General features: G+C 43.7%; 1 protein-coding gene across 2 annotated transcripts in view; it reads left to right on the top strand.

Moving 5' to 3' along the window:
- Dgkh (diacylglycerol kinase eta) overlaps positions 1–26,444 on the top strand; it is a 163,806-nt gene that overhangs the window by 85,083 nt on the left and 52,279 nt on the right. For both annotated transcript variants that reach the window (XM_059273292.1, XM_059273293.1), the window contains exons 4-8: positions 17,622–17,726; positions 17,959–18,091; positions 20,815–20,921; positions 21,543–21,668; positions 25,499–25,601. In XM_059273292.1, coding sequence (XP_059129275.1) covers positions 17,622–17,726; positions 17,959–18,091; positions 20,815–20,921; positions 21,543–21,668; positions 25,499–25,601 — 574 coding nt within the window. The remainder of the gene's footprint in view (positions 1–17,621; positions 17,727–17,958; positions 18,092–20,814; positions 20,922–21,542; positions 21,669–25,498; positions 25,602–26,444) is intronic.

Consider the following 26,444-nt stretch of genomic DNA (forward strand, 5'->3'; position numbering starts at 1 on the left):
ACATGCAGTTTAGTAGGTGCTAGTGGCTGTTATCCTGAATGCAGTGCCCCTCTTCCCCCCTCACGATTGGCAGTATATGGCCAATTTCTGAAAGTTTGGGAACTTTGAAAGTTATGTAGATGAATTCCATCTTGAGGAAACATTCCATCCTACCTTTCTTTGAGAAGTATCAGGAAGATCTATGTCTATTCTTCATCCCATGTTGATGAGCATGGTTGGGAACAGCAATCCATCAGCCATGAGATGGCGGTCACAGATGGTTAGGATCATGCTGTTTACAAACGAAGGGCTTTGAGGTGATTTCAACATTACCCCAATCACAGCTTTCAGAGCTGTTCAGATGAGTCTTTTTAAACTTTCATGCAGATTAAGATAAACTTCTGACAAATGAATCACCGTTTTAAAGAAGCTGTATTGGTATTTAAATCTTTTTTTGGAGATAACTGTCCAGGCTCTGTGTCACAGGCCTGTATAATTCCAGTTGAAGACTGAGGCAGAAGACTCAAGTTAAGGCCTGCCTGGCTTCAGGACAGTTCAAGGCTGATTAAACTGGGCAACTTAGTAGGACCTTGTCTCCCAGTATAATGTAAAATAAAAGTGGCGGGAGGCAGTCTGTCTGTGAGAGAACTCTTATGGAGGATGTAGGGGCCCTAGGACCAGTCCCCAGCATTGGGACCAAGTGGCAAAAGATGTCAGAGAGCAGCATGGAATTTTTGTGTGTGTGCTTATTTATTATGCAAAGACTTCTTGGTTAATTTAGCCGTCCTTAGCATCTTTCAGTACTCATTGAGCTGTGTGTGGAGTTCCTCTGTTGGTGCATGTGCACAGGGTTCCTTGCTGGGTCAAATGCAGGCACCATGTAAGCGGAAGCTCTTAACGTCTAGATCTGAAAGAGTGTTGAAGTGGAGATCTTTTACTGCCCAGGGTTACTTGCTCAAGCAGGTATGCTGGAAGCTGCTTTAGCACCTACTTCCTCTTGCTTTAGAATCACCTGGGAGACATACCTTTCTCGGTCTGAGGGCATTAACAGAGAGAGGTTTACCCGGGAGGGTAAGACGTGCTGTATATATGGGTGGTGTCACCCCCTAGGCTGGGAGCCTAGACTGAACAAGAGAAGACAGCCTAAAGAGTGTTAGCATTCTCCTTTCTCCACCTCCTGGTCTGAGGAGATGGGGGAGGTTCACCCCCCTGTTCCTGCACCCATGGAGCTGACTGCTCACTGCTGCCTTATCCAGCCTGCTGTGGTGGAGTTCTCTTCTCAAACTATGAGCTCATATAAGTCCTTCCTCCCTTCAGTTGCCTCTTGTGAGGCATTTGGTCACAGTGGCCGGAAAAGACACCAGAATGGCATTTGATTATGATTCTGGCAGGAGAGTTTTAAAGTGTTTGCATTCAGAGAAACCAGTAAGCCCAGAGAACATACCATGGTGGGCCTTACAACCCCAGGAGTTCTGCGTCCATGCCATCTTTGACTGAGCAGCCTGGATTTGATGGGAAGGAAAGATGTCCCTGGGAGTTTGTTTCTGTAGTAGTCGATTTCTGTTTATTCTGCTTTCCCTTGGCTTCCTGTCACTCGACAAAGTCCAGCTTGTCTCTCTCTGAAGAGGGGTAGCACGTCCTTTGAACCCAAGAAAGTGTCAGTTTGCTTTCATCCAGCGATGTCTCAATATTTAATTTCTAAGGAAGTGACTGAAACTTGCCTTTTTCCCATGTGATTTGTGAAAAGCACGTCATGTCAAGGGTACATAGATAGTCACCTGAATGAATGATCCCTTAGCTAAACAAGTTACCTACCCTAGTTACTAATACCGATTCTTGTTCTAAACACTCTGTCCCTGATATCTCACTTAAATTTTTATACCAATCCAGTGAGGCAAGACGGTTGCTATTGCTATTAGATAATAGACAAGGAAACAGAGAAGCAAGCCTCTGAAACTGGAGCCCATGTCAGATCTGTAGCCTCAGTCTGCACTCTTGACTGCTCTGCAGTTCTACCTCTGTATCTGGCCGTTTAAAAAGACGTGACTGTGATAATGATCCTCTGACTGGCCCCGTGTTCAGCTGTCTTTTCTACATCAAGTCAGTGAGAATCTTAGGCTTCACTACCAGACACATAGCAAACACATGCTGGGTACACTCCAAATCTCGTGTATTACGGTACAATCGGGATACCGGATATTAAAGAGAAATGTTGGCTAAAGGACCTCACAGCAGAAGGTGATCAATATTCTAAAACTGTCCGGGAACCCTGAGATTGAATGGCATGTAAGGGCTTCCTTTTTTTTTTTTAAATTAAAGAAGTTTGGGAATATGGGCTATCAACATGGGCCCAGCAGGCTAAGGATCTTGTCACCCAAGGCTGGCAAGCTGAGTTGAATCCCCAGAACCCACATAAAGGTGGAAGGAGAGGACTGACTGACTCCACAGAGATGTCCTCTAAACTCCATACATGTGCATCCTAAAGATGATGATGACGGTATTTTTAAAGTTTTTGGAATATTTGAGGAATTATTACATAGAAGAGGCAGCAATAGGTTTGTGTGGTTGAATTCACAGGGTTGATTTCAACTCAACATAAAAGAACTTTCTAACTAGAATCATGTAATAGAACAGGCCACTTGTGAGGTAATGACCTTGCCCATTGTTAGAAATCTTCAGTTGTCTTCTTGCCTTGTAGCTGACAGGAGCTGTGAGAACCTTCAGGACAGGCCCGGGTTCAGAGCTGACATGAACTCCTCAAGGTTGGAAGACCAAGAGCTGTGTGAATGTGGGGCTCTCTTTGGTTTGGGACAGTCAAGGAAGCATGGACGGGAATGACTGACTTCACAGCGGCCTCAACCCTTCCCATGTGCTGTGTATGATACCACTCACAGCAAGAATCAGTGACCTTCCAAGAGGGCTTGGAGGGGTCAGTGACCCGGTGTCAGTGTGTAGGAGCAGTGAAATGTGCTGATGGAAACAGAAATGTCCTTCCAGCTTTAAATTCTGTGTCTTCGCTGATTGCCCAAGGCTAATTTGACAGATAGCCTGGGTTTGTCAAATGAATGAAAGCAGTGCTGTGGTGAATCAACAAATGAGTGATATTTATGAAGTTTTTTCCTTTGGGTAAGCAGCAGCCTTTCATGTTTAAGCATAGGCACAGAATTTTCCGTTTTCCTCCATGATGTTTGGTTTTTCATATCTCCATAAATATTTGCATCTTTATGAAATTTTTACATTATATGCAGTGACTCAGACTGTTTTTAAAGCAGTAAGTCTTACAGACATGATTCTTGCCTCTTATGAATCATTGTAGTGGTCTCAACTTTGATTACATAATATTTAGGAACCTAGTCTAATTATTTTATGTCTATGTTGATTCAAATATTTTATAATACTTTAAAATGACTCTATGTTAACATACTACTTACAGGCTGAGGCAAGAGGATTGCTGTGAATTAGAGGCCAGTCTAGGCTACGTAGTGAGTTCCAGGCCAGCCTTCCTTTTCTCCCAAAAAACAAACAAACAAACAAACAAACAAACAAACAAACAAAAAACCAAGTTCTTATCACTGGGCCCATTGCCAGGGTTTTATGAAGCTGGTGTCCTAGGTGGCCTTTAGTCTGAGGCATTTTGTGCAAGACCAATTGAGAATTTCTGTCGAGGAGAAGTTTCCTGAACCTTGGCGGACTGTCTTAGAGGACTGCCCCCCCCCCCCAGTGTTTCTGCCATATGGTAGTGCCCAGTCAATGGCAGCCTGCCACACTGGGCCTTGGGACAAATGAGGAATCTGTACTTTCTGTAGATATTTCATGTACAAGGCCCTTCACAGGTTTCAAATACTTGGTTCTGAGCTGATTACATCACTGTCACCCTGGCCCCCAGTTGTCCCTTGTAACTATATGCAGTTAGTTAAACATTAAGAACCCATCTTTTCTCCGTAGAATTTCTGCATGAAAACTGGCAAGGGTGCATGTCTCAGATATTGAACCAGGGGCCACAGCCTCTCCAATCATCCTGCTCTGCAGAGGATTTGAAAATGTCCAGGCAGCATGTCACTGACAGTCTCAGTCACAGGCAGATGCGTTCTTTGAGAAAGGGCTGCATGTTTTCCTTGAACTTTAGTGCATTGATTTGGATGAAGGGTTCACTCAAAAGCACTTGGGCCCCGTATTCATGTAGGTGAACTCTGATTTCTGATACTCATTTGTAGTACAGACTCTAGGGCTCTGTGATAAGAAGTAGCCTGCCTCATGTCAATGCCTAGAATAGGGGCCTAATGTGGGCAAGTGAGTTACTGGCTAGAGTAGCAATTTTAAAAATAGAATATTAAATATCTGAGTACGTCTAAAGAGGGCCTGCTAGCTGATATTCATCTGAATGAAGCAGCAGAAGTCTGAATTGTGGAGCCCTGCATCCTGGACGACATGTTCTGGAGAATAGAGTTCATCCTCACACCTCACAGATACTAGCTTCATTGGACAACTTCAAGAATCAACCTTTTAGTTTTTAAATGTGTATTTTAACAATTGTTTTATGTTGAGTGTTAAAAAAATTAAAATAGCACCAAGGAAAACCTGTTCTTTTACAAGGTCTTAGCGATTGAAGGCAGAAAGCAATAAATTTATTTATGAAACCTCTTGGCTGTATAAAACAGAATGAGTAGTGAGTATGTAGCTGCTTCTCATTTTATATCTCACTTGATTATCTCAATTAGCCCATGGAATATTCTTCCTTCCAGAAATCAGATTGAAGGGGTTGGGGTTCAGAGAATTTACTTTGGGTAAATTTTTGTAGTTATCTAAAGGCATAATTAATATTTAAATATTGAGTGTGTTCCATGAGAATGAATGGCCTATTAGAATTTTCAGGTTCATATGATGGTAGGAACCTGGTAAATGACCACCTTCTGAAAGATTTCATTTTATGTCTATGAATATTTTGTCAGTACCCATGCCTGGTGCCCATGGAGACCAGAAGAGGGTGTCCAGTCCTTTGGAACTGTAGTTACTGACTTTGTGAGCTGCCGTGTGGGTACTTGGAACTGAACCTTAGCCAGTGCTCCTAATGCTGGGCCCTTTCTCCAACTCCCAAGGAGCACCATTGTTGGTAGAATGTGTTCAGATCTGGCCATTCATAGTGAAGCATCACCCCTTGGTAAGCAAGAAGGAAGTAGGGTGGAACAGTATACCAGTTAGCAACAATCAGAGTACTTGTTTATTGTCTGGGGCCAATTCTTATGCTGGTTGCTAGGCTGACTGTTTTCATTAGATAAGTAAGGAATAGACATTTTAATCTTCCTTGGTATTTTTTTTTTTTTAGTCTTAGGTAATAATTCAGTTTTCTGATAAAGTTATTAAGTTAGAGGTTGTCAAAAAGAGGGTTTCAGTTTAGTAGTTGTTGCCTTATTCATTTTTATAGTCTTTGGGCTCAGTTTACACTTGGTCAAAACTAGATTTTGATTCATGATGACAGAGATAGGTTTGTGTTAGTGAAGGACAACTGACATCCCAGTCTGCCATGGACCAGTGAGATTGGAAGCCTATTGGTGGCCAAGAGGTGGAGGGCAGGCAAGCTGGAGACTTGTCATTTTCCTTGGTTTCATCAGGTGAGCTAGAGCTAAAGGGTTTTGGTCAGTCCTGAAACTCAGACTGCAGTAGCTAATCGGGGTTGAGGGTCAGCCAGCCCTCTCAGAAGCTTCTGGTACACTGTTCCCACTGGCAGGGAACTCTAGGCAGAAGTTAGTCTTTGGATTTTGAGGGAAAACAGGATAGTCACAAGAAACTGTCAAGAGCCAAGAGTACACCTGTCACGAGAGACGTCTTTGAAACAGTAATCCCTAAAAAAAAAAATTGCAGTTTCCCTGGGAATCTTATGCTGGGAGACACACTGTGGAAGCCTGGCGCCAGCCAGAGGAGGAACTTGTCTCTAAGAAAGAGACCTCACACAGCTCTGACAACTCGTCAGAGCACCTTGCTGCAGGAGAGACAGGAGCCAAAGCGACCCTGAGAGTGGGAGAGAGCACACTGTAGCCAGGACTGCTTAGTTATGCATCATACATCTTGTCTTCAGTTTAACCCAAATCTCAAGTTACTCTCTTCACGATGTGGCCACGCCTCCTCCTACTTACTCTTCAGCTGGCCTGGCTAGCAAGTCCCAGAGGGCCTCCTGTTCCTACCGGCCCAGGGCTGCTGAAGGTAGCAAGCACCCTCCTCAGCTTTTGATGTGAGCACTGGGGATAGAAGTTTGGCCCCCAAGCACTCTACTGGCTGAAGCATCTTTCCAGTTGTGTTCTAGTTTCTGCACAAACCTTGTTCATTTTCTCTGCCGGAGTCCCGTGAACAATTAAGAGTGACATGGTGGCCGGCAGGTCTTGCAAAGCCATTGCGTTTGTTGAGGCCACTGTTCTGGCTGCTGCAGAGCAGCTGTGCCTTCCTGGAGCCTTTGTAACTTTTCGTGTGACTGTACTTAGCAACTCTTTTATGATGGGTGGAGATAGGTCCACCATCAAGGACTGAAATTGTTAACCTCACAATGGCTGTAGAAAGAAAAAAATCTCTGGAAGATTCTAACCTGGGAGTTGCTGTGAGCAGGACACACACGTCACAGGAAAGAGTGTAAACAGATTGCTTCATGTCTTGATCTGAGTCTTCACTGCCTCAGCCTCTGGAATCAGGAAGGATAGTGAATGGTTCCTTATAGGCTTGCATACACACACACACACACACACACACACACACACACACATAAAATAGAAGCATCGGTTGTACATTGTCATAGCACAAGACTGGAAAGAACCCAGATATGTCAAACAGAGACGATTGAATTATGAAACACGTCACAGCAGAATGCTATGCAGCCATTTGAATTAGACGTGTGTGTGTGTGTGTGTGTGTGTGTGTGTGTGTGTATAACAATACAGGCTGATTTTATTCAATGAGAAAACTCAGCTACAGAACAGTTAAGATTCCCTAATATTACTGTGTGCTTATGTATGCATGCATTTTTGTGTGTTTAAACTGCAAAGGAGCACATAGTTCTCATATATAGATAGACTGTCTCTGGAGAGATACACTAAGAAGCTGACCAGTGTTTATCTTTAGGAAGGGAAGTTGGTAACTGGGGCAGGTTTAAGCGGCAGACATTTCCATTCTAAAAGTATTTTGAATTTTCGATCAAGAATTATGTATTCCCGACCCTCCCTGGCAGCTTCCCATCTGGTGCACTTGACAGGAGTCAGGGATTAGCATGAGATGCATCTTGGGCAATACCGCTCCATCCAAAGAAAGCCTGATAGGAGGGTGGCCTGGCTGTTTGCTATGGGAAGGAAGGAGAGAAGAAGCAGGAGGCCTTGTGCAGAAGGCTAGAGGGCTGTGGTCAGAGTGAGGGGGAAGGAGAGGAGGAAGCTAACGTAGAACTGGATTTGGGGTGTAAGGAGTACTTGAATCAAGAGTAGGAAATAGATACAAAAGCAGATTTGCAGGAAGTGAAAATGGGACGAAAGTCCTGGACGATGTAAGATCTCCTGGGAACATCAAGCAGGCACTTGGAGAGGTGTGTTCAACTCTATTAAAGTGATTGGAGGGTGTTATTTCCATGGCTTATTTTAAGTGCATAGCAAAGCCAAGTGTCCTCTCCACTACTCAAGTCTGAGCATGGACTAATGGGAAATTTAAGTTTTAGAAGCATCCCATTTTGTAGCAAGCAGTACAAAGCAAGATCATTATTTTGTTTTGAAATCTCCCATCGCCTATGTGTTTTGTACAAAGCCATTTACAGTTAGAAACCAAACAGCTTGTGCCAAGGGAACAAAGCTAATGCATTGTTCCGATCTCTGGTACAGTCTGAAAATGCTAAGTGAATGGTAACACTTTTAATGTGCTCATTAACTAATTACCACTAATTTACAGTGGGTGTGTCTGCAACAACCGGCATAAATAATTTCTGATACATCATGATCCTCAGCATTACAATTAATGCAGAAAATCCTGTTTCTCACGTACCTGAACACAATGCCATCTGAGAGTATATACTTTGTAAATGTTGTGTTTCCTGAGGGTGCCTGGTTTGCAGTGACCTATCCATTAGTGAATGAAGTGGATTGTGATCATTATGGTTCATTTCGCCAACACCTTTCTTATGCTTTTTGTTGTTCATCTTCAAAGAGCACGCATATGCCTGTGGGGTTGAGTTATGATCACTGTGTATGTGTTTGCCTATGTACAGGTGCCTTTGTGTGTGTGTGTGTGTGTGTGTGTGTAGACACTAGAGGACATTATTGCTTGGCTGTCGTTCCTCAGGTCCCACTCACCAGGTTATTTTTTTGAGACAGTGTCTCCTATTAATCTGGAACTCATCAAGTGGACTGGGCTGCCTGGCCAGAAGGTCCCAGGAATTGGCCTGTTTCCACCTGACCAGATCTGGATAAGCACGCAGCACTGTGCCTGGCTTTCAGTTCTGAAGACTCAAACTCAGGTCCTCGTGCTTGCAAGGCCAGCACTTTACCAACTGCACCAACTCTCCAGGACCCCCTCTCGTCATCATTTATAAATAAGAAAACATGAGTAGTGTGGACTACCCGCCTGTCCTTCCAGAATGGGCAGCACAGTCTTCCCCGTTCTTTTGTGCTAGGTGGCTAGGAAGGCGGGAAGAATTCAGGTCAAATCTAGTACATGGCCCTGGTGACTTATAAAACCTTTGAGCCTTATGGTCATGCAAGGAAAACAGATTGTTACTTTTTGAGTTATGCCAACATATTATACAATAGGAGTATATTCCTGGCCTGTTACAATGATCCCATAAATAGCTACTTATAATATCTGGACGTATAAAATTCTAAACATCAACACTAGAACTATCTAAACTTGAAGCTGGGTTCCAGGCCATTAATTCTGCCTCCGAAGTAGCTAATAAATCCCTTTCATTTCCAGCACACACTCAGATCTTAATGGAATGATCCAGGCACAAGCAGCCCGTCTGCTTCCTAACATGTCTTCTCCTGCCTTTCCCACAGTTTAGAGACTATGAGGGAATATTTATTGGTAGTGAGAGAGAACACTGAGATCCGTGTTTGTTTGTTTGTTTATTTTTCATGGAAATAGACATTAGAATTTATGTTCTACATAAATTAGGCAATTAGAAAAAATAACTTCAGTTGTATGTGTGAGTCAGATTAACATGGAAAGTGACATTGTCAAGAAACCACGATTCCTTAATCAAGAATTAGGGGTAAATTCGGTTTTGTCCTGCTGAAAAATCACACTGAAGGCCTCACCAATGCTAAACCCACCGGGTCACTGAGCTCCACCCCTAGCTCCAAGGAGACTTTGTGAGGAGGGAGCCAAGCTGACTTTGTCTTAAGAAAACCCGTTGACACTCATGAATTCTGGAAGTAGGATTGAGAGCTACTGTCAGTCTATACCCCCTTCCCATTACAGTCGGTGCTCAAAGGCCTTAACTTGTGAGCCTCTGTGCACACTTACTGCCTGGACAAGGAAAATGACGTTATTTGAGAAATATGGGTTTGATCTTAGGGAAGGAGGTAGGAGGCCAGACACTTGGTCTAGTGGCTGTTTGAGTTCAGGGCCAAACGTTCCTTAGGATGTTAGCGCGTGTATGGAGACTAGGACTCTCAAGTCCCTCACCCTAGGCTTTAAAGAGTCGAGGTTGGGGTTGGAAAATGTATCAGTGCATGTTCAGTTTGCTTTCTGTTGATGTGATAAACACGTGACCCAAAGCCACTTGGGGAAGAAAGGGATTATTCGGCTTACACTTCTGGGTTACCGTTGATCACTGAGGGGAGTCATGGCAGGGAGAGCGGCAGGAGCAGAGGGAGGAACCACAGAGCAGAGCTGCTTTCTGGCTTTACCCCAAGGCTCATGTTCAGCAGCCTTTCTTATACAGCCTAGGCCCACCTGCCTAGGGATATTACCAGCCCACAGTAGGCTGGACCCTCCCCATCAACTAACCGTCAAGAAAATTCCCCACAGACCTGCATGATCATAGGCCAGTCTGATGGAGGCAGTTCTTTACTTGAGAGTCCCTCTTGCCCAGTGTATCAAGTTAACATCCAAGATTAGCCATCACAGTCCTTTCAAAATGACCAGCATTTAGGATGATTCTGCCCTGGATGCCACTTACCCCTTACCTGCCCACCTCTTGTTACCTGTTTTATTTCATTGCTTCATCCATGCTCCTTGCCTGTTTTATCTGAAGCGGAAAGGCAAATCTCACTCATTACACTTCACCCCACACTCTCCGGGAAACGTCCCCTCAGTTACCACAGGGAGGCTCTTGCTCTTCTCATATCCAACTTTCATCCCAAATATTGCCGGAGCAGCAGAACACTTCACCCCACGCTCTTTAGGAACCACCATCCCTCCAGCTGTGAAGGGGAAAGTCTGAGCTGAATACAGCTGTGCAGCTCACCATCGTATGGTGAAGGAATACTAAATCGCTTCATTTTCCTGGCTAGAACAGCACCATTGCTATTTTTATGTTTACATAAGAAATAACAAATTGTGGACAGATCATTTAGTGTTTTTTTTTTTTTTGGCAGTATGTTGTAGAGAATTAATTCATACTTAATTGTGAGATAAGGGAGGGGTCAGTGCCTTTCTGCCAAGGACAGGAGTCAGGTATTCCTACAAGAAAGAAGAGAGGCACACTCCTGGCAAGGATGGACTCTGTCACTCAGCAGCTTCTTAGAATAACTGTGTTCTGTACTTCTAAAGTTCCCACCAGAAGTTACTCTTCAATACTTGACTCCTGCCCTCACTGACCCCTGCCACAAGTGAGTCATGTGTTTGATTCTGCTGTGGAATTCTCCCACATCAGTGTCATTGTGTATTGGTAATTACTTGATTTTCAGTTCGATTGTTGAAACCAATATTACATCCCGAAGGTACACAGCTTCTCCATTCCAGAAAACTTGGCAGGCATGGCACAGACTTCCTGTGTTCATAACAAGCCTACCCTTTATTCTCAGTGCCTCTGGGGCCTGTTTTGACTTTTGAGATTATAAATCTCCGTGCAAGGACCCCCCTACACCCCCCCAGAGATCTCTAAGTTGCTTGTTATTCAGTTAACGTGATTGACCAGTGAGAGTCCATCAAAACGGAAGTGCAGATTGACTTTGAAAGGGCTTTGATTAGGAGTGGAAGGTGTGTGTGTGTGTGTGTGTGTGTATGTGTTGTACAAATATAAACATGGTTCTGTGCTGATATTCCATAAGGAATGATTGATAGTCCTGTTTGCATAGTATGTTGCCTACACAGTAAAATTTTTTAGTGAATTTCATCTGTAAATTAGTAATGAAGTATGCGTGTGCTTTACTTTAAAGTAAGTCAGCTTTAATTTTATCAGTGCTCTATAATGTCTTTATAAATTATTCCACTTCATCTTGGATATGGTGAAATTTGTGTTTGAGGACTTCGTGGAACTTTTTTTTTTCCTCCTTGACCACTCAGTGTAGCTTCTATAGTGTTCACACAGAAAAAAATGAATGTGTGTACATTCCATCAATTTGATAAATGTGTCTTCTTTTTTAAAGTTTGTTTTTATGTTTATCAGTATTTTGCATGCATGTTTGTCTATGCACCACATGCATGCAGTGCTCAGAGCAGCCAGAAGAGGGTGCTGGATCCTCTGGCGCTGGAGTAACAGGAGGTTGTGAGCCATTCTTTCGGTGCCGGAAATTGAACCCAGGCCCCATGGACAACAAGTGCTCTTAATCACTAAGCCATGTCTCCAGAATTGTAAGGCTTATTCTTATCCTGAAATTCTGTTCACTTAAATTTACTGTCAGCTGAAAATGCTCAGGGCACTTCCCTTGGTCAAAGTGCCCTGAATGAACTCACGGTGACATTATGTCACACTTCAGTTCCATTATGTGCTGTACTACTAATGTATTGTACTACTAATGTTATAATGTCATTTCTTCCATTAAAATGTAAGGAACCTTGGAAGAAAATATATTTTAAACCTCTGTTATCTATTAATATCCCAGAAAAAAATAGGTAAATAATTGTCATCTTAGAAAACAGATGGGCTTGAACGGTGAGGTAATCAATTGGGCGAAATATTGACCCCAGACACTAGATTACTTGGGAAGCTAAATTTAAGACTCAGATGCACATCCCCAAAAGGACCAGTATTATTAGAAGCTTATGAATTGGCCAGGTGAAAGATCGGGACCTTAGCTGTTTGTCTTTATACCTATTAAATTCTGGTTTCAATGTATATTAAACAAGACTGGTACCAACTTTATACAGAAGAGTCAAACAAGACATTAGAGATCATAGTCTCGTGGTGTATTATATGAGGTGTTGGGCATGGAAGGGTCTGTTAGACTGGTCACCCCAAAAGGAGTAATGTTGCAGGCAGATCAGAGTCCTGTGGTCTGGGATGAGAAGGATGCAAAAAAAGAGACAGAGAAACGGGAAGGTTAAGAGAACCTTTTTGACATCATTGAGACCAGGCACTGCCTTTACTGATAGGAAAGTTAGACACTTAAATTACCTCTCGTGGTTGATAACCTGGGTGAGTGACAGAATCGTTTGGGTGGCTGTGCCAGAGCACATCCAAAATTACAACTGAAATTATCCTCACCTTCTTCGAAGCTTTCCGACGGCGCTTCTGAGAGTTGTGTTGGGGCTCGGATGGGCTCGTTTTGATGAAGGTGCACACCTGTGCTCTTGGATAGCGAAGGTCCCCAGTGTACTCTGAAAAATGGGGGCATCTCTGTTCCTAAAATAGTCACTTAAGATGCGTGATCACATTGCAGTTTGGCACATTTAAGTTGTCAAAGTGAATTATTTCACGCCATAAAAAAAGAATGAGAAAAAAGGCACCATGTATAATTAAAGAGCTGGGTCTAGATTTCATAAGGAAGAATGGAAGTATATTAAGACTGAGCAGTTGACAGTCTACAAGGATAGCAAAGCCAGTGTTAAAAAGGCTCACCCTTGGATCTGATTAGTCTGTGGAGAAAGTCAAATTCTAATAAATATGATGATAAAGTTATTATAGCTAAATTACAATTCCTGCTGTCCCGCTCTCCAGGAAAGACTTCTCACTCTGTGTGAACTCGTATTGCAGCAAGGTGGGTCCAGATTAAAACACAGCTTGTTCCGAACAGAGTGGATGCAGTCAGGTCGAACGTTAGATCAGAAATAAGGGTTTCCTAACAGAAAAAGCTGTTGGACTTGGAAAATGACCAGAGAATGTCGGAGAATTTCCTTTATGGCAGAGCCGGATGTCTGATTTAAAGCAAGGAGCTCTGTGTCTTCTATAGCTTAGGTATGATAGATAGAAACAATGGCGTGTTGAAATTCTCTCTTATTTGTAGCTGAGCATCCCACGGATATTTAATTCTCCTGTACTTTGATCAGTTGTGGGTTTCTGCATTAACCACCGTCCGTTGCTAAAAGGAAACTTTGGTGATGAGGTCTGAGGTCTGCACTAATGTATGGTTTTAGAGATGTGTCCTTAGAGCTCAGTTTGACATTGTACCCGCTTAGCAGAATAACAGTAGTAGGTTCACCCAGGGACTTAGGAACTCTCCGACCATGGATTCTTGGCTAGGGTCACAGTACCAGCAGACATCTCCTCCTGTGGAGTGAACTCTGAAGTCCAATCAGAAAATGGTCGGTTACCTCTGCAACATTTGCGCCACCTGTGGATATATACCTTGCCACACTAATCATCATTTTAGTTCACACCGTTCACAGCCAGGTAAGATTGTTCGTGAACCCCCCACCCCTCTCCCCTGCTCCTGTCCCAGGCACCCTGTATAGCGCTTCCCTTCCAGAACTATGAAAGCTAGCCAGCAGAGGGGATGATTTCATATCAAAACCAACTTGATTTCTCCATGTCCTGAGACGAAAGTGTGTGGTGTGCGTTCAGCAATAGGGCCTTGACATGAAGTTCTGATGGGCAACCAAGAGCAATGATAGTAACCTGTATTTTTGTGTCTGTGTGGTGGTGGTGGCGGTGGTGGTGGTGGTGGTGGTGGTGGTGGTGGTGGTGGTGGGGTTCTTTGGAACACTGTTGACCAACACCTGGAGGGCAGGTATCCACTGCTGACCCTGGACTTTTTTATTTGACAACCTTTATCCCTCATGGAGGATAACTCCAGTTAAACTGTTTAGGAGTCATATAAAACAGTAGGTTTCTACATAGCTTTGCCAAACATCTTTAGTCCCTCTTCCTGGCCCCCTCATCCTTCCCTCCCCTCTCATCCCTCTCCCTACCAAAACCTTCCTGTACAATTTTATATTCTAAACCTCCCATCTTTCTGTCAGTAAAGAAAAAAAATCAAATTGTTTTTATCACCGAAGCACTATATATTTGCTTTAAAAACTGTAGATAAATGAACAAAAAATTAAATTGGTCTGTAATCTCTTGATTGCATTTGGCTATATATCTGGGTTTTGTTTTTGTGGTTTTTTTTTCTGTACACATCAGCATATTTACAGTCTAACTTTGGTGTCCCGGTTCCATCGGATTTTATATTTAATGCTGTATCAGACTGAATTATTTTTTGGGAGGGGGTGTTTTGAAACAAGGTCTCACTGTATATAGCCCAGCCTGGCAGAGGAACTTACTATCTTGTCCAGGAAGGCCTCAAACATTTTTCTGCCTCAGCCATCCCTATTTCTGGGTAAGAGAGTCTCCTTACCCAGCCAGACTGGGAGATTCTTGAATCTTAGGAGTGAGTAATAGTGTGGTCGGATTGATCTTTTGCCAGTGGCTCTCACTGTTAACCATTCTACTAATGGAAGTTTTTCTACTTTCCTAGGTACCATTTAGGAAACCAATTTAGATGCCACTGCCTGGTACCCTAGCACTTTTCCAGACAAGTAAATCGGTGGTTTCCTCTGCTCCCTAACAGACTCCTGTGGCCAACCCTGCCGTGTTTTCTCTGGCTTTGGCAGAGTCTGCACATACTTAGTAAATGACAGGTGAACACATGTGTGTGCTCCAGAGTCTCGGGGGCTGTCATAGTTCAAGGACACTACTAGTTCAGATGTGTGTGGAAACAATGATATTGGGGTAACAGGAAGAGTGAGTTACAGATCAGGGATAGGGAACACTTTAGGATGGGTAAGCTTCAGATCCTTTGAGGAAGGTAGCACAGCCTCTGGTTCCAGAAACTTCCAGGACTTGCCCCAACAGATGTACGAAGATAGCCTTCCCCCCAGCCCTCCCCCCAGCCCCCCCCCCCCCCCAGTGTATGACAGGAGCTCTTGTTGCTTCCCATTAGGACAGGGGCTGCCTATGATCATAACAGAGTCCGAGGCAGATAAACTGCCAGCTAAGAAGCAAATAATCTTCTAAACTTGCCCTTCCTACCTCTCCCATATACAATTTGGTGAGAAGCAGGGCTGTGGTAATGGAGTTCAGCTGGAGAATAACCAGAGCCTGTGTGTCAGCCCTATGGCTGTGGGAGGAGACCGAGTCCATGGAAGCTTGGAGGGGAGAGGCAAGGCTTGCAGGCTGCAGGTTTGCTGGCTGAGCAGAGCTTGACTTAGCCCAGACAGCTGGGCTCTTGAGCTCTGTAGCCACAAAGTCAGATGTCTCTGTTCCACGGCATTTATGAAGGACTGATTTCTTTTCATGAGAGTGTGGTTTTGCAATTAGTAGATTCTTAATTGTGATTCATCACAAGGCCTACCCATCAAAATATTTCTACTGTCTTTTTGCCTTTAAAAACTTACTTTGGGGTCTGAATTTTTGTGTATGATGATCTTCGCTTGCTCATGACTGCTCATCTTTAAGCAAGCCTTGCTTCAAAAGTGGAAATCGCAAATATATACTCTCCATCAGCATGTAAGGTGTGCCCATGAGTGAGTTATGCAGTCTAGCTGGAACCACTTAGAATTGAATTATCTGTCTAGTTCCAAAATCTCTAAGAAAATTTAGAAACCATTGCCTGCCTTTTGTCCCCTGCCTTTTAAATTCGTGATGGCTTTAAAAGCTTCTTTAATTTTGATTGTCAGTCCCCGAGCTTTGCCTAGAATTTCACAAAAAAAAAAAATCAAAGAATGGAATGACACGTGAAGGGAACCCTTCTATTTACCCCCTATCGTATAGCTAAAGTCAAATAACTGATAGAGGCAGTACTTACTCAGATAGCATTAGTGAGCCAGCGGAACATGGAGGTTTCTGGACGCTGGGCCAGCCTCCAGAGCCAGGAGTATATTATGATTTAATGGTACCTCTCTGGCACATTTGATGAACTGCCCTAGAAAAACATTTTGAAGCAATAAAGCATCCATTTGCCTTCCAAGTAATGAGAGAGGCATTGCTCTTTGCATTAACTATTTATTCAGGAAGAGAAGTGACCAACTGCTAATAAGCTTTACCCAAAGAAGGTCGTTTCAAACAAGAAAATTCGAAAGTGAGGCTGTCTTCGATTTCATGTGCAATTAACAAAGACGCAGAGCTGCACGGTTGGTGCCCCCCTGTGCCATGTGACGGTGGGCTGGCTCTATTTAAGTGCGAGTTCCTGTCAGAAGTAGTGAAAGCTTCTGGGCTTCTGGAAGATGGTGTAGTCTAATGAGGCAGCAGTGACTGGTGAGTGGCTCAGACGGGCTCGTTTCTCTGTTGCCTGTGCTGTAGACTTACGCGTTTAGATCCGGGGTGGTTAAGTCCACCAGTTCCCTCTTTAGGGAATGGTCCCCCTTTCTTTTTCTTATAGATGATTTTTCTTCCAAATCATTCATGATATCTGCTGTATATATGGTAAAATACTTAGTTTGTTAGTTGATCAAGAGATTGGACTTGGGCAGTTTTTACATTTGTTGTATAAATAGATCTCTAATATACGATTTGAAAAGAATTTCTTGGGAGGGACGCAGCATTTTGCTGTTGTCTGGCAGTCCATAAACGGGCCCTTCCTTGCTGTGAGTGCTTAGGTTTCAGTGGTCTCAAGGCAGCAGCCACGCTAGGCTATATTGATAAGCAGAATTCAGTTAGAAGCTTATTCTGAAGCACCTTTGGTGCTAAAGTGGCTGTAGTTTTCCACTCCACTTTCTTTAAGGTTCTTAATACAATTAATTTGCTTTTTCTCAGTGTCGTGAAAAAAAAATAAAGTCACAATTATTTTCTTTCCTCGAGAATTTTTATGCTGTCTCCCACTTCACTCTGACTAAAAAGTAGTGCAATAAATTTCTACACAGTGAGAGGGAAAAGCCTTCGTACGACTCTTATTCACACAGGTGGTAGAAACAGCATAGTCAGTCAGTTATGAAATTTAAGACTACATTTTCAATTTAAGACTCTTTTCCATTTTGAAAGCTATGTGTCATTGCAAATTACTTCGAAGTGTATTTTAAAACCAGGTTTCAAGATGCATTCCATACAGTAAGAATGCTTATTTGTGGGAGTCATCTTTAGAAAGAGCTAAAAGGCCTGATTAGTAGTGACAGAGTCAGAGACGGGCAAAGAGTCCCGGGTACCATCCTTCCCTGGAACACACTCCGTCACACAGAACAAAACTCCTCGGTGTTACAGATACCTCTTTTTCATCGAGGAAATAAAGACCTAGAAGAGATGGAACTGCCTTGTAAGAGGCAGGGCTTTCCGAAACCCCTCTTGTTGATTATTCATAATCACTAGACTGAACTGTTCCTTTTAGATAATCACTCCATTCAGAAGGCTGATGCTGTGTGCTGAGAACAGGAAGGAGATGGAAGATTGGATCAGCTCTCTGAAGTCAGTACAGAGCAGAGAACCCTATGAGGTAAAGTACCTGTTTCATGTCCTTTGCCACAGCCCAAACTAGCCTGTGCAGAGGGAAGTGTTGGCAGGCTCATTAGAACTTGAGTAGATCTTGTTTTTACTTCAAGTGCTTTGCTGTTCAGACTAATGGGTCGATAGTTGGGTCCTCCCTGGAGAGTGGATGTTGCAGATAGTCGTGAGTCTCTAGCCTTGGTCTCCTGTTTGGCAACTCTGACCTAACATTTCCTTTCCAGGTGGCTCAGTTTAACGTGGAACATTTCTCAGGGATGCATAACTGGTATGCCTGCTCCCATGCCCGGCCTACCTTCTGTAACGTGTGCAGAGAGAGCCTCTCCGGAGTTACCTCCCATGGCCTGTCCTGCGAAGGTACCGTAGCGTTCTGCATGTATGCCCTACCAACAGCCGAAGTACCGTAGACGTGTGGTCATGAAAGAAGCAGACAGACAGACTGCAGAAAAACACTGTCGGGGGCAAGGCCTGGGAGATGCGTTTATTTAAATCAAGATTTAAGTTTCCTTCTAGTTCAGTGTTGGGCTCTACACACGTGGGACTGATTTGGGGAAATACTGTTGCTCAACAGAAATCATTTGAAAGGAAGCTTATGTCAAAATTCAGTGTTCTCTTGAAAAAACTATTACTATCTAAAAATCCCTTGAGCTTGGTAACATTCTAGTGTTCTTTGTTCTAATTGACTGTGGAGACCAGTGTACATTTGTTGGCAGAATTCCTAATGGTTATTTATATTGCATTATTTGAAATATTTTCCTTTACTTAAGCTTCATTTAAATGAATATTCTATTGCTATTTCCTTTTCTGTTCTGCACGACACTGGGGATTGAACCCAGAGCATCGTGTACATTAGGCAAACACTGTACACCATCTCATCCTCCTACTGTCATCTATAACTTCTTTAAGATTCTTTAAAATTAAGGCCCACGTGTAACACGAATCTTAAAAGGTTTCATTAATAAAAATAAACCTGGAGCCAGGTATTGGGGTGAATGCTGAAAGATCAGAGAGACAGAACAAGCCACAGCTAACCTCATCTCGCCAATTTCTCAGCCGATCCTGTTTCCTCAATCTGAAAGTCTCTGATGGATCTCAGCTGCACTTGTCTGGTCCTTACACCTTATATACCTTTCTGCTTCCTGCCATCACTTCCTGAGATTAAAGGCATGTGCCACCATGCCTGGCTGTTTCCAGTGTGGCCTTGAACTCACAGAGATCTGGGTAGATCTCTGCCTCCCAAGTGATAGGATTAAAGGCGTGTGTGCCACCATTTTCTGGCCTCTGTGTCTATCTAGTGGCTGTTCTGTTCTCTGACCCCAGATAAGTTTATTAGGATGCACAATATATTGGGGGACACAATATATCACCACACCCATGCTAGTGCTTTCTTTCTTTTCTCTTTTAAAATGCTATAATTTTAATTATAAGATGTGTGAGTTATTAATTTAGGAACTGTGAATACCAAAGGCAGATCAGTCAATAGCTCCTAAGGGAAAGCTCATGTCTCTTCGGTGGTGAGGAACGGGGAGTGTTGGGTATTATCTTTGAACCATGTATAGAATCGATACCAGTTGCTTCGAAAATGCAGTCACATCTTAAGTGATTTTGAGCACTCGGAGCTAGGGTTTAAGTTAAAGTAGTGATAGAATCTCACTCCTCGTGGTTTTCAGATGGGAAAACCTGGGATTGGCCTTGTATCAACTGTTTACTCTGAGTCTGGGGGTTGAGATGGAGCTCTGCAATGGCACCCTCTTCCTGTCCTGCCAGTTCAGACTGTGACTGCGTTTAAGACATGTAAACAGACGTCAGACAGTCATAGACTCACTGTAAAAAAAATTAATACAGCACTTTTCATAATTTCTTCATTTCATTGAGAATGTTAAGTATCATCCTAAGGAGAAATTACCCTTCACGATTATTTAAATAGTATCTGAACGAAACAAGTTTAAGTGGTAATCTTAAGAAATCGATACTATCAAATATATAAATATGGATACTTATCAACTACTATTTAATATTTAGGAGGATCCAGCACGGCAAAGACTAAATATTGGAATAAAAGTCATCATTTTACCACAGTATTTGTGAAGTTTTGTGGTTTAAGATAACGATTAGCCAGGGCACGTGCTGTTTTTCATCCCTCTCAGAAGAAATTCAGTTGCCACCTAACAGAACGTAGGTGCAGAAAAGTCGCTTGCATTTCCTGGTCACCATAGCAACAGTCTGGCTTCCCAGCATTGCTGCTATGCAGCTTGTTAGTCCTAGGGCCTACTGCGCGCAGCATTTATTATAAAGCGTGCTGCTTGTTTTAAACGAGCTGTTTCATTCTGTGGCAGGATGTTTGAAGTAATGAAGGATTTGACCATCTTAGATTCCATGTCCTTGCATGGGACTCACTATATTCCAGACTGGCCTTGAACTCCTAGCCATCCACCCGCCTCCAGCTCCAGTGCTGGAATTAAAGGCGTGCGCCACAGGCCCAGCTCCAGTTTACTGCTTTCTCATCCTTATGATGGCTTCCCACGCTGTCTGATGGTTTTCTTCGTGTACTTGAACTTGAAAATATTGCTGGATTACCTTTACCTTATGACAGGTTCAAACCATTAATGTAAACATACAACAGTGCCAATGCCGGAAATGCAGACCTCAGTGAATTGGATGTGTGAAACACATCCAATCTATACCTAGATTGAGAAGTGATATTTTACAAGTACTCTTGTTACTGGATTATTCTGAGTGTGTGTGCGTGTCTGTGTTTTTCTATTCTGAAGAACCAATTCTCTGTGCTTATTTAATTTCTCTTCTTAGCAGCAATCTATTATATTACATTTTAACTGCTTCATAAATATCAAGACACTAAAATTTTAAGATTTCAGTTACCACTTCTGGAGCTTAAACCTTTTCTTTGAACCTTGTTTTTCTCCTGCCTCCTTCCACCCCCCACCTCCCCTCCACCCCCCACCTCCCCTCCACCCCCCACCTCCTCTCCACCCCACCATTCCCCCGCCTTTGAAAATTTCATGCTCTAACTTCCTTCATGTGAAAACCCCTGACTTTTATGATTATCATTTTTTTTTTAGTGTGTAAGTTCAAAGCTCACAAAAGATGTGCGGTGAGGGCAACTAATAACTGCAAATGGACCACACTGGCCTCCATCGGGAAGGATATCATTGAGGACGAGGATGGTGTAAGCTGCTGTGGCCCCTCCCCCTTCCCTGGCAACTCCTCTCATGTCTTGCTCTTGCGGAGCATAATGACGGAGAGTTAAGTGGGGCTGTGGGTTATTTGGGTTAGATGGCAAGTGTTCATTGATCCTAAGTTTTGATCTTTAGTTGATGGCGTCATAGCGTTCCTCGGTTCTCTGCTTGTGGGGGAATCTGTTCTAAGTAAGACTTGGGAGTGCTTCTTGGCTGGGTTGCCGTTAAAGACCTTTGTCTGACAAACTCAGTGGTCTTCAAGTCTTAGCTGAGATGTTCGTTCTGCAGATTCTGGGCTTCCTCTCCACAGTACCCCCTTCAAACCTGGACTCCATTGTATCTTGCCTGTGAATCCCTTTAGAGGTCACTGTTTCCAAAGCCTTTGCACGCCTTTCTCCTCAGCTAGATTTCTGCCGAATCTCAGAGGGCGAGCCTTTTGTCTTCTCTTTGTATACCTTTAGGATTTTCTCCATAGGTGTGGAGAAAATGAATGATGGACTCTCAGCATACACATGGTCGAGTCTGTAGAGTAGGAAGCCATTCCCATCTTCCGCAGGGTAAGGATGGCATCCTCAGGCTTCGCTCTGACCACTCTTTCCTCCTGTCCATAGGTCGCCATGCCTCACCAATGGCTTGAAGGCAACTTGCCCGTGAGTGCCAAGTGTGCGGTCTGCGACAAAACGTGTGGCAGCGTTCTCCGCCTGCAAGATTGGAAATGCCTCTGGTGTAAGACAATGGTGAGGGCTTAGAGTGATTCTATGCCTTTGAATTAGCTTCTTTTCCTGACTTGGTCTTCTGTGTGGTCCAGGGGCAAAGCAAATGATTTCTGGTAAGAGCAGACCCTGGTTGTGCACACACCCTTTTGTGACATAATAGTGCTCATTTATTTATTTTTATTTATTTTTTGTTTTTTTTCGAGACAGGGTTTCTCTGTGTAGCTTTGCGCCTTTCCTGGAACTCACTTGGTAGCCCAGGCTGGCCTCGAACTCACAGAGATCCGCCTGGCTCTGCCTCCCGAGTGCTGGGATTAAAGGCGTGCGCCACCACTGCCCGGCTCATTTATGTTTTTAAAGTGTATTCCCTCTAATGTGACGACGCGCGTGTGTGCGTGCGTGCGTGCGTTTCTCACTTCTGCCCAGGTCTTTTTTTCAAATGGCCCATTTATAGCAGTTGCGTGCGTGCGTGCGTGCGTGCGTTTCTCACTTCTGCCCAGGTCTTTTTTTCAAATGGCCCATTTATAGTAGTTGCTTGTGTTCAGATATTTCTTACGTCACAGGACCCCCCTTTTCAGAGCTAATTGTTTTTCTGTATTGATTTCATCACATTGTAATTTATTTTCAGTACACGCCCCCCCCCCCACACACACACACAAACTACACGGTGCCCTCAGAAAGCCCTGCTCCAGTGTGCTCCCAGGTTATCATTGATATCTGAATAATTTTGCTGCAGTCCTCTGTCTGTCCCCTGACACCATACCAAACTCCACAGGCTACGCATTGATGCGATTGGAATTATAGGGATGTTATACAGGTAAATATTTTTAAAAATTTGCCTGTGAACCAAGGAATTGATTCTCATTTCCGTCTCATTTCTGCCAGCTGTTGTGAGGACAGGGTTTCTGACTGAATGAGGACAGTCAGTGTGAGGAAGGGGTCATGTAGACAGAGCTGGGGCGGGCAGCTGTGTGCAGTTCTGCTTAGTGTTGGCTGTGTTATTCTGCCACAGCCGTGACTGCCTTCCACTGGGGGTAGATTTGTTTGGCAGTACTTTTGAGTCTTACAGTCTTTTTAATGTTGGTGTTTTAAATTTGGAAGTTCACACACACACACACACACACACACACACACACACACACACACACTCTTTAAAATGTGGAAAACCCACTGCTTTTCTTAAGTGGGAAGCAGATCAGCACACAGCACAAGGGATCTGAGCCTGGTGAGTCAATGGTATAATTAAGGAGACTGACTTCCGGCAAAGCAAATCCTGCAGCATTTCAGGCAGGTCTGATAGGTGAGCCGTGCTTCCTCCCAGCACGGTGCGGTGGCGTTTCTCACCGGTCTGCCTTATAAACCGTATGTGTGTTGCTGTTCCTTCTATTTCACCGTGGTCTCAGACCGCTAGCTTTCTGTTGCTGTGATAAAGACACCATGACCAAAATGAAGATGGGAAGGAAGGGTTTCTTTGGCTTAAGGGTCTGTTACCTTCCATCACTGATGGGAGCCTAAGAAGCTTAAGAAGGGAACCCGGAGGCAGAGGAAGCAGATTCCACAGAAAAGTGCTGCTTGCTGGCTTGCTCAGCCTGTTTTTTTTTTTTTTTATACAACTCAGGACCACCAGCCCAGGGATGCCACTTCCCATGTGCGTGGGCCCTCCCACATCAACCATCAATCAGGAAGAAGCCCTGCAGGCTTTCCTACAGGCCAGCCTTACAAAGGCATTTTCTCAACTGAGGTTTCTTCCAAGATGCCCGTAGCAAGATGCGTGTGTCAGGCTCACAAAAAAAGCCCGTCAACACAACATTATAATAACGTGTAGACTGTAACGGGTGTCTTTTCCATCTCAGTACACCCCTAACCCCAAAGCCCTCTTACACCATTCCTTGTTTTAAAGGAACACTACACACAAACAACATTATTTTTTAAATGTATTATGTGTATGAGTGGTTTTGCCTGAATGTGTGTATGTGCACTATGTGTGTGTGTGTGCCTGGTATCCATGGAGACCAGAAGACGGTGCCAGATCCTCTGAAGGTGGAGTAGAGGAAGGTTGTAAGTCACCCTGTCTGTGCCGGGAACGCAGGCACTCCCCATCTCTCCAGTTCCCGGCACAAAATCGTCCTTTCAGCTACCATGTCCGTGGGCAGCTCGCCACTCCGCCCGTTGGCTGCTCTCTCTAGCAGCCACGTCTTCACGGCTGTTTCTCTCCTCTGGGGTTTAGCTGCTCACGTCTCACCTTTTGAAAGGGAAGCACGTCGTCTGTGTGGTGACGGAGAGAGGCTGTGTACATGCCGTCCTCGTCTGCAGTGTCTATGCATTTACTTGGATGACTCAGTAGTTTTCAGCCGTACTTAGCAGTCCGAGCTGATGAGACCGTACTTAAGCGTACGTTCTGCACTGACGTCAGTTCTAGAGAATGGCGTGGCTGTTAAAGGTGATGCATGGCGGCACTCTGGAAGGTCTTTCTCCCCCTTTTATTCCCCGGCAAGCTGAACTCTCACCCTCATTATTCCTGCCCTATTCTGTGTCGGTTACACTCCGTTTTCTGTCCCCGGTCCCTTGTGGCAGCTCTTTTGGTCTCATCCTTCCTCCGCTGTCCTTTATTGGTGTGCTTGTTGTTTTGCCTTTAGATGGTGAGATGGTGCTGGAGGGTAGCCAGTGCTTCCTCCCATCACCTAGTCCCAAGGGCCAAACAAAGCAAGTGAGAACCGCACCACAGGCTGACGTTCCACCACCCTGGAGGTTCAGCATGCAATGGACAGAACGGTGTCTGTGCACTTAACCTGGCTTTTCTCAGTGACATTGTCACAGATCTCTCTCTGTGTTGCCCCACGAGTCTCACACTTTCTTCATTTTAAAACTGTCTAGCCAGGCGGTGGTGACGCACGCCTTTAATCTCAGCACTTGGGAAGCAGAAGCAAGTGTATCTCTGTGAGTTCGAGGCCAGCCTGGTTTGCAAGAGTGAGTTCCAGGACAACCAGGGCTACACAGAGAAACCCTGTCTCAAAAACAAAACAACGACAACAACAACAAAAAAAACTACCTGTGCACACTCATTTTTCTAAAATGTATTTGTGTTCTTATTATAAGTCATAATTAAAAATTGTCATCAGGAGAATGAAAATTTCTGTTAAATTTTAGTTTTCCTCCTGAAAGGTTGGGCTTAGTTAACACATAGACACACAGAGCCCTCTGAGCAGCCAGGCTGCTCCAAGGTGAATTGGCCCTGTGTTTTCTTACTCGGAATGTCTTGGGTGGGCTTGGGTCTTCTGATCCTCTCCTGTCTTGTGGGGCAGTGGTCTAGCTGAGAAGATAGTCAGGGATGTGCATGTAACACCACATGCACATATGTAAGGAAACTAAGATCAATTTGACCAGACGGTTGTAGGATCACTGCAGAAAGAGCTGGCCCATTGCAGGTCTTATTTACTGTTATTAAAGTTTATGGATATGATATTAAGATAGTCTCTTTCACCCTTCCCTTCTTCCCTCCCTCCATCCCTCCCTCTCCCCCTCTTTCCCTCCGTCCATCCCTCCCTCTGTCCGTCTGTCCCCCCCCCCATTGCCTTTCTTCCCACACCCCATCTCTTCCTCCTTTCCTTCACCAGGCATTCGCTGAATACATATTACTTATTTTAGACAACCTCAGGCATTGACTGCTCAGACCTGTCTCATGTACAGTGCTACCCTGTCCCTCGGAAGGGTATGTGCCTATAGGGCCTTACTAATCACTGAACGTTTTGTGATGGTATTGATCCTGAACGAGCAGGTCTGTAGATAGAGCTTATAACACAGAAAAACATTGGTTTACTGTTTTTATGATTTTCGAAAATTTCTTTGTTGATTAGGTACACACTGCCTGCAAAGATTTGTACCATCCCGTCTGTCCACTTGGCCAGTGTAAAGTATCTATCATACCTCCGATTGCACTAAATAGCACAGATTCTGATGGTACGTAGCAGTAGTGTAAGTATGTGTATTTCTGGCATATTTAATTTTCTATGATAAACAGTAATTTGCTATTCTGGTCAGTTTTTATAAATGCTGGAAGACATCTTTGATTGTTTAACTAATTAATTTTTGTGATGCTGGGGATAAAAAAAAAACAAACCAGGATCTTGAAGAGCTAGGCATGCGTCCAAACACTCGGCTACATCCCCAGCCCAGATGAATATTTTGAAATGAAAGTTGTAGTGTAACCATGAACACATTAGTCATATCCCCATACATGAGACTTTTAGATTTTTTTTTGCATCCCAATGGATGAAGGAAGATTATCATTTTTTACTGAAATACTAAAAGGTTCATTTATGTGTGTTCTTTCGCCATAGTGGAAACTACCCATCAGCATGGGCTACTGTTAAAATTTGTTCTCCTGTAATTTCATTGCAGGATCTTGTGGTCCTCTAAATGCATTTGCTCTTTCTACTGCCGAGGAAACTTTCTAACATCACTAGTTTTGGAAGAAACATTCATTACTTCCTTTCCCACAAGCCACGTCACAAATGACTTTTGCAGTGTGTCATTCTGGTCCCTGCCATACTTCATGTGCAGATTCTTGATACAAGAATATATGGATGGAATGTGTGGAGGATGAGCTCCTGATAGTTCTTCCCACCCCAGAGAGATCTTTGGTTTATTGTAAATGATCAAGTATTTTCTCAGGCCTCTGCAAAAGAACAACTGGAATGTTTTAAAATACCGAGTCTGAACATGGATTATTTGACAACAGGGAAGCTATAGTCTAGATTTGCTTTTCTTATAAATATTGATGAGGTTGGTGGTCCATTTCAA

The sequence above is a fragment of the Peromyscus eremicus genome, chromosome 9 (assembly GCF_949786415.1).
Source record: "Peromyscus eremicus chromosome 9, PerEre_H2_v1, whole genome shotgun sequence".
NCBI classification, from domain to species: Eukaryota; Metazoa; Chordata; class Mammalia; order Rodentia; family Cricetidae; genus Peromyscus; species Peromyscus eremicus.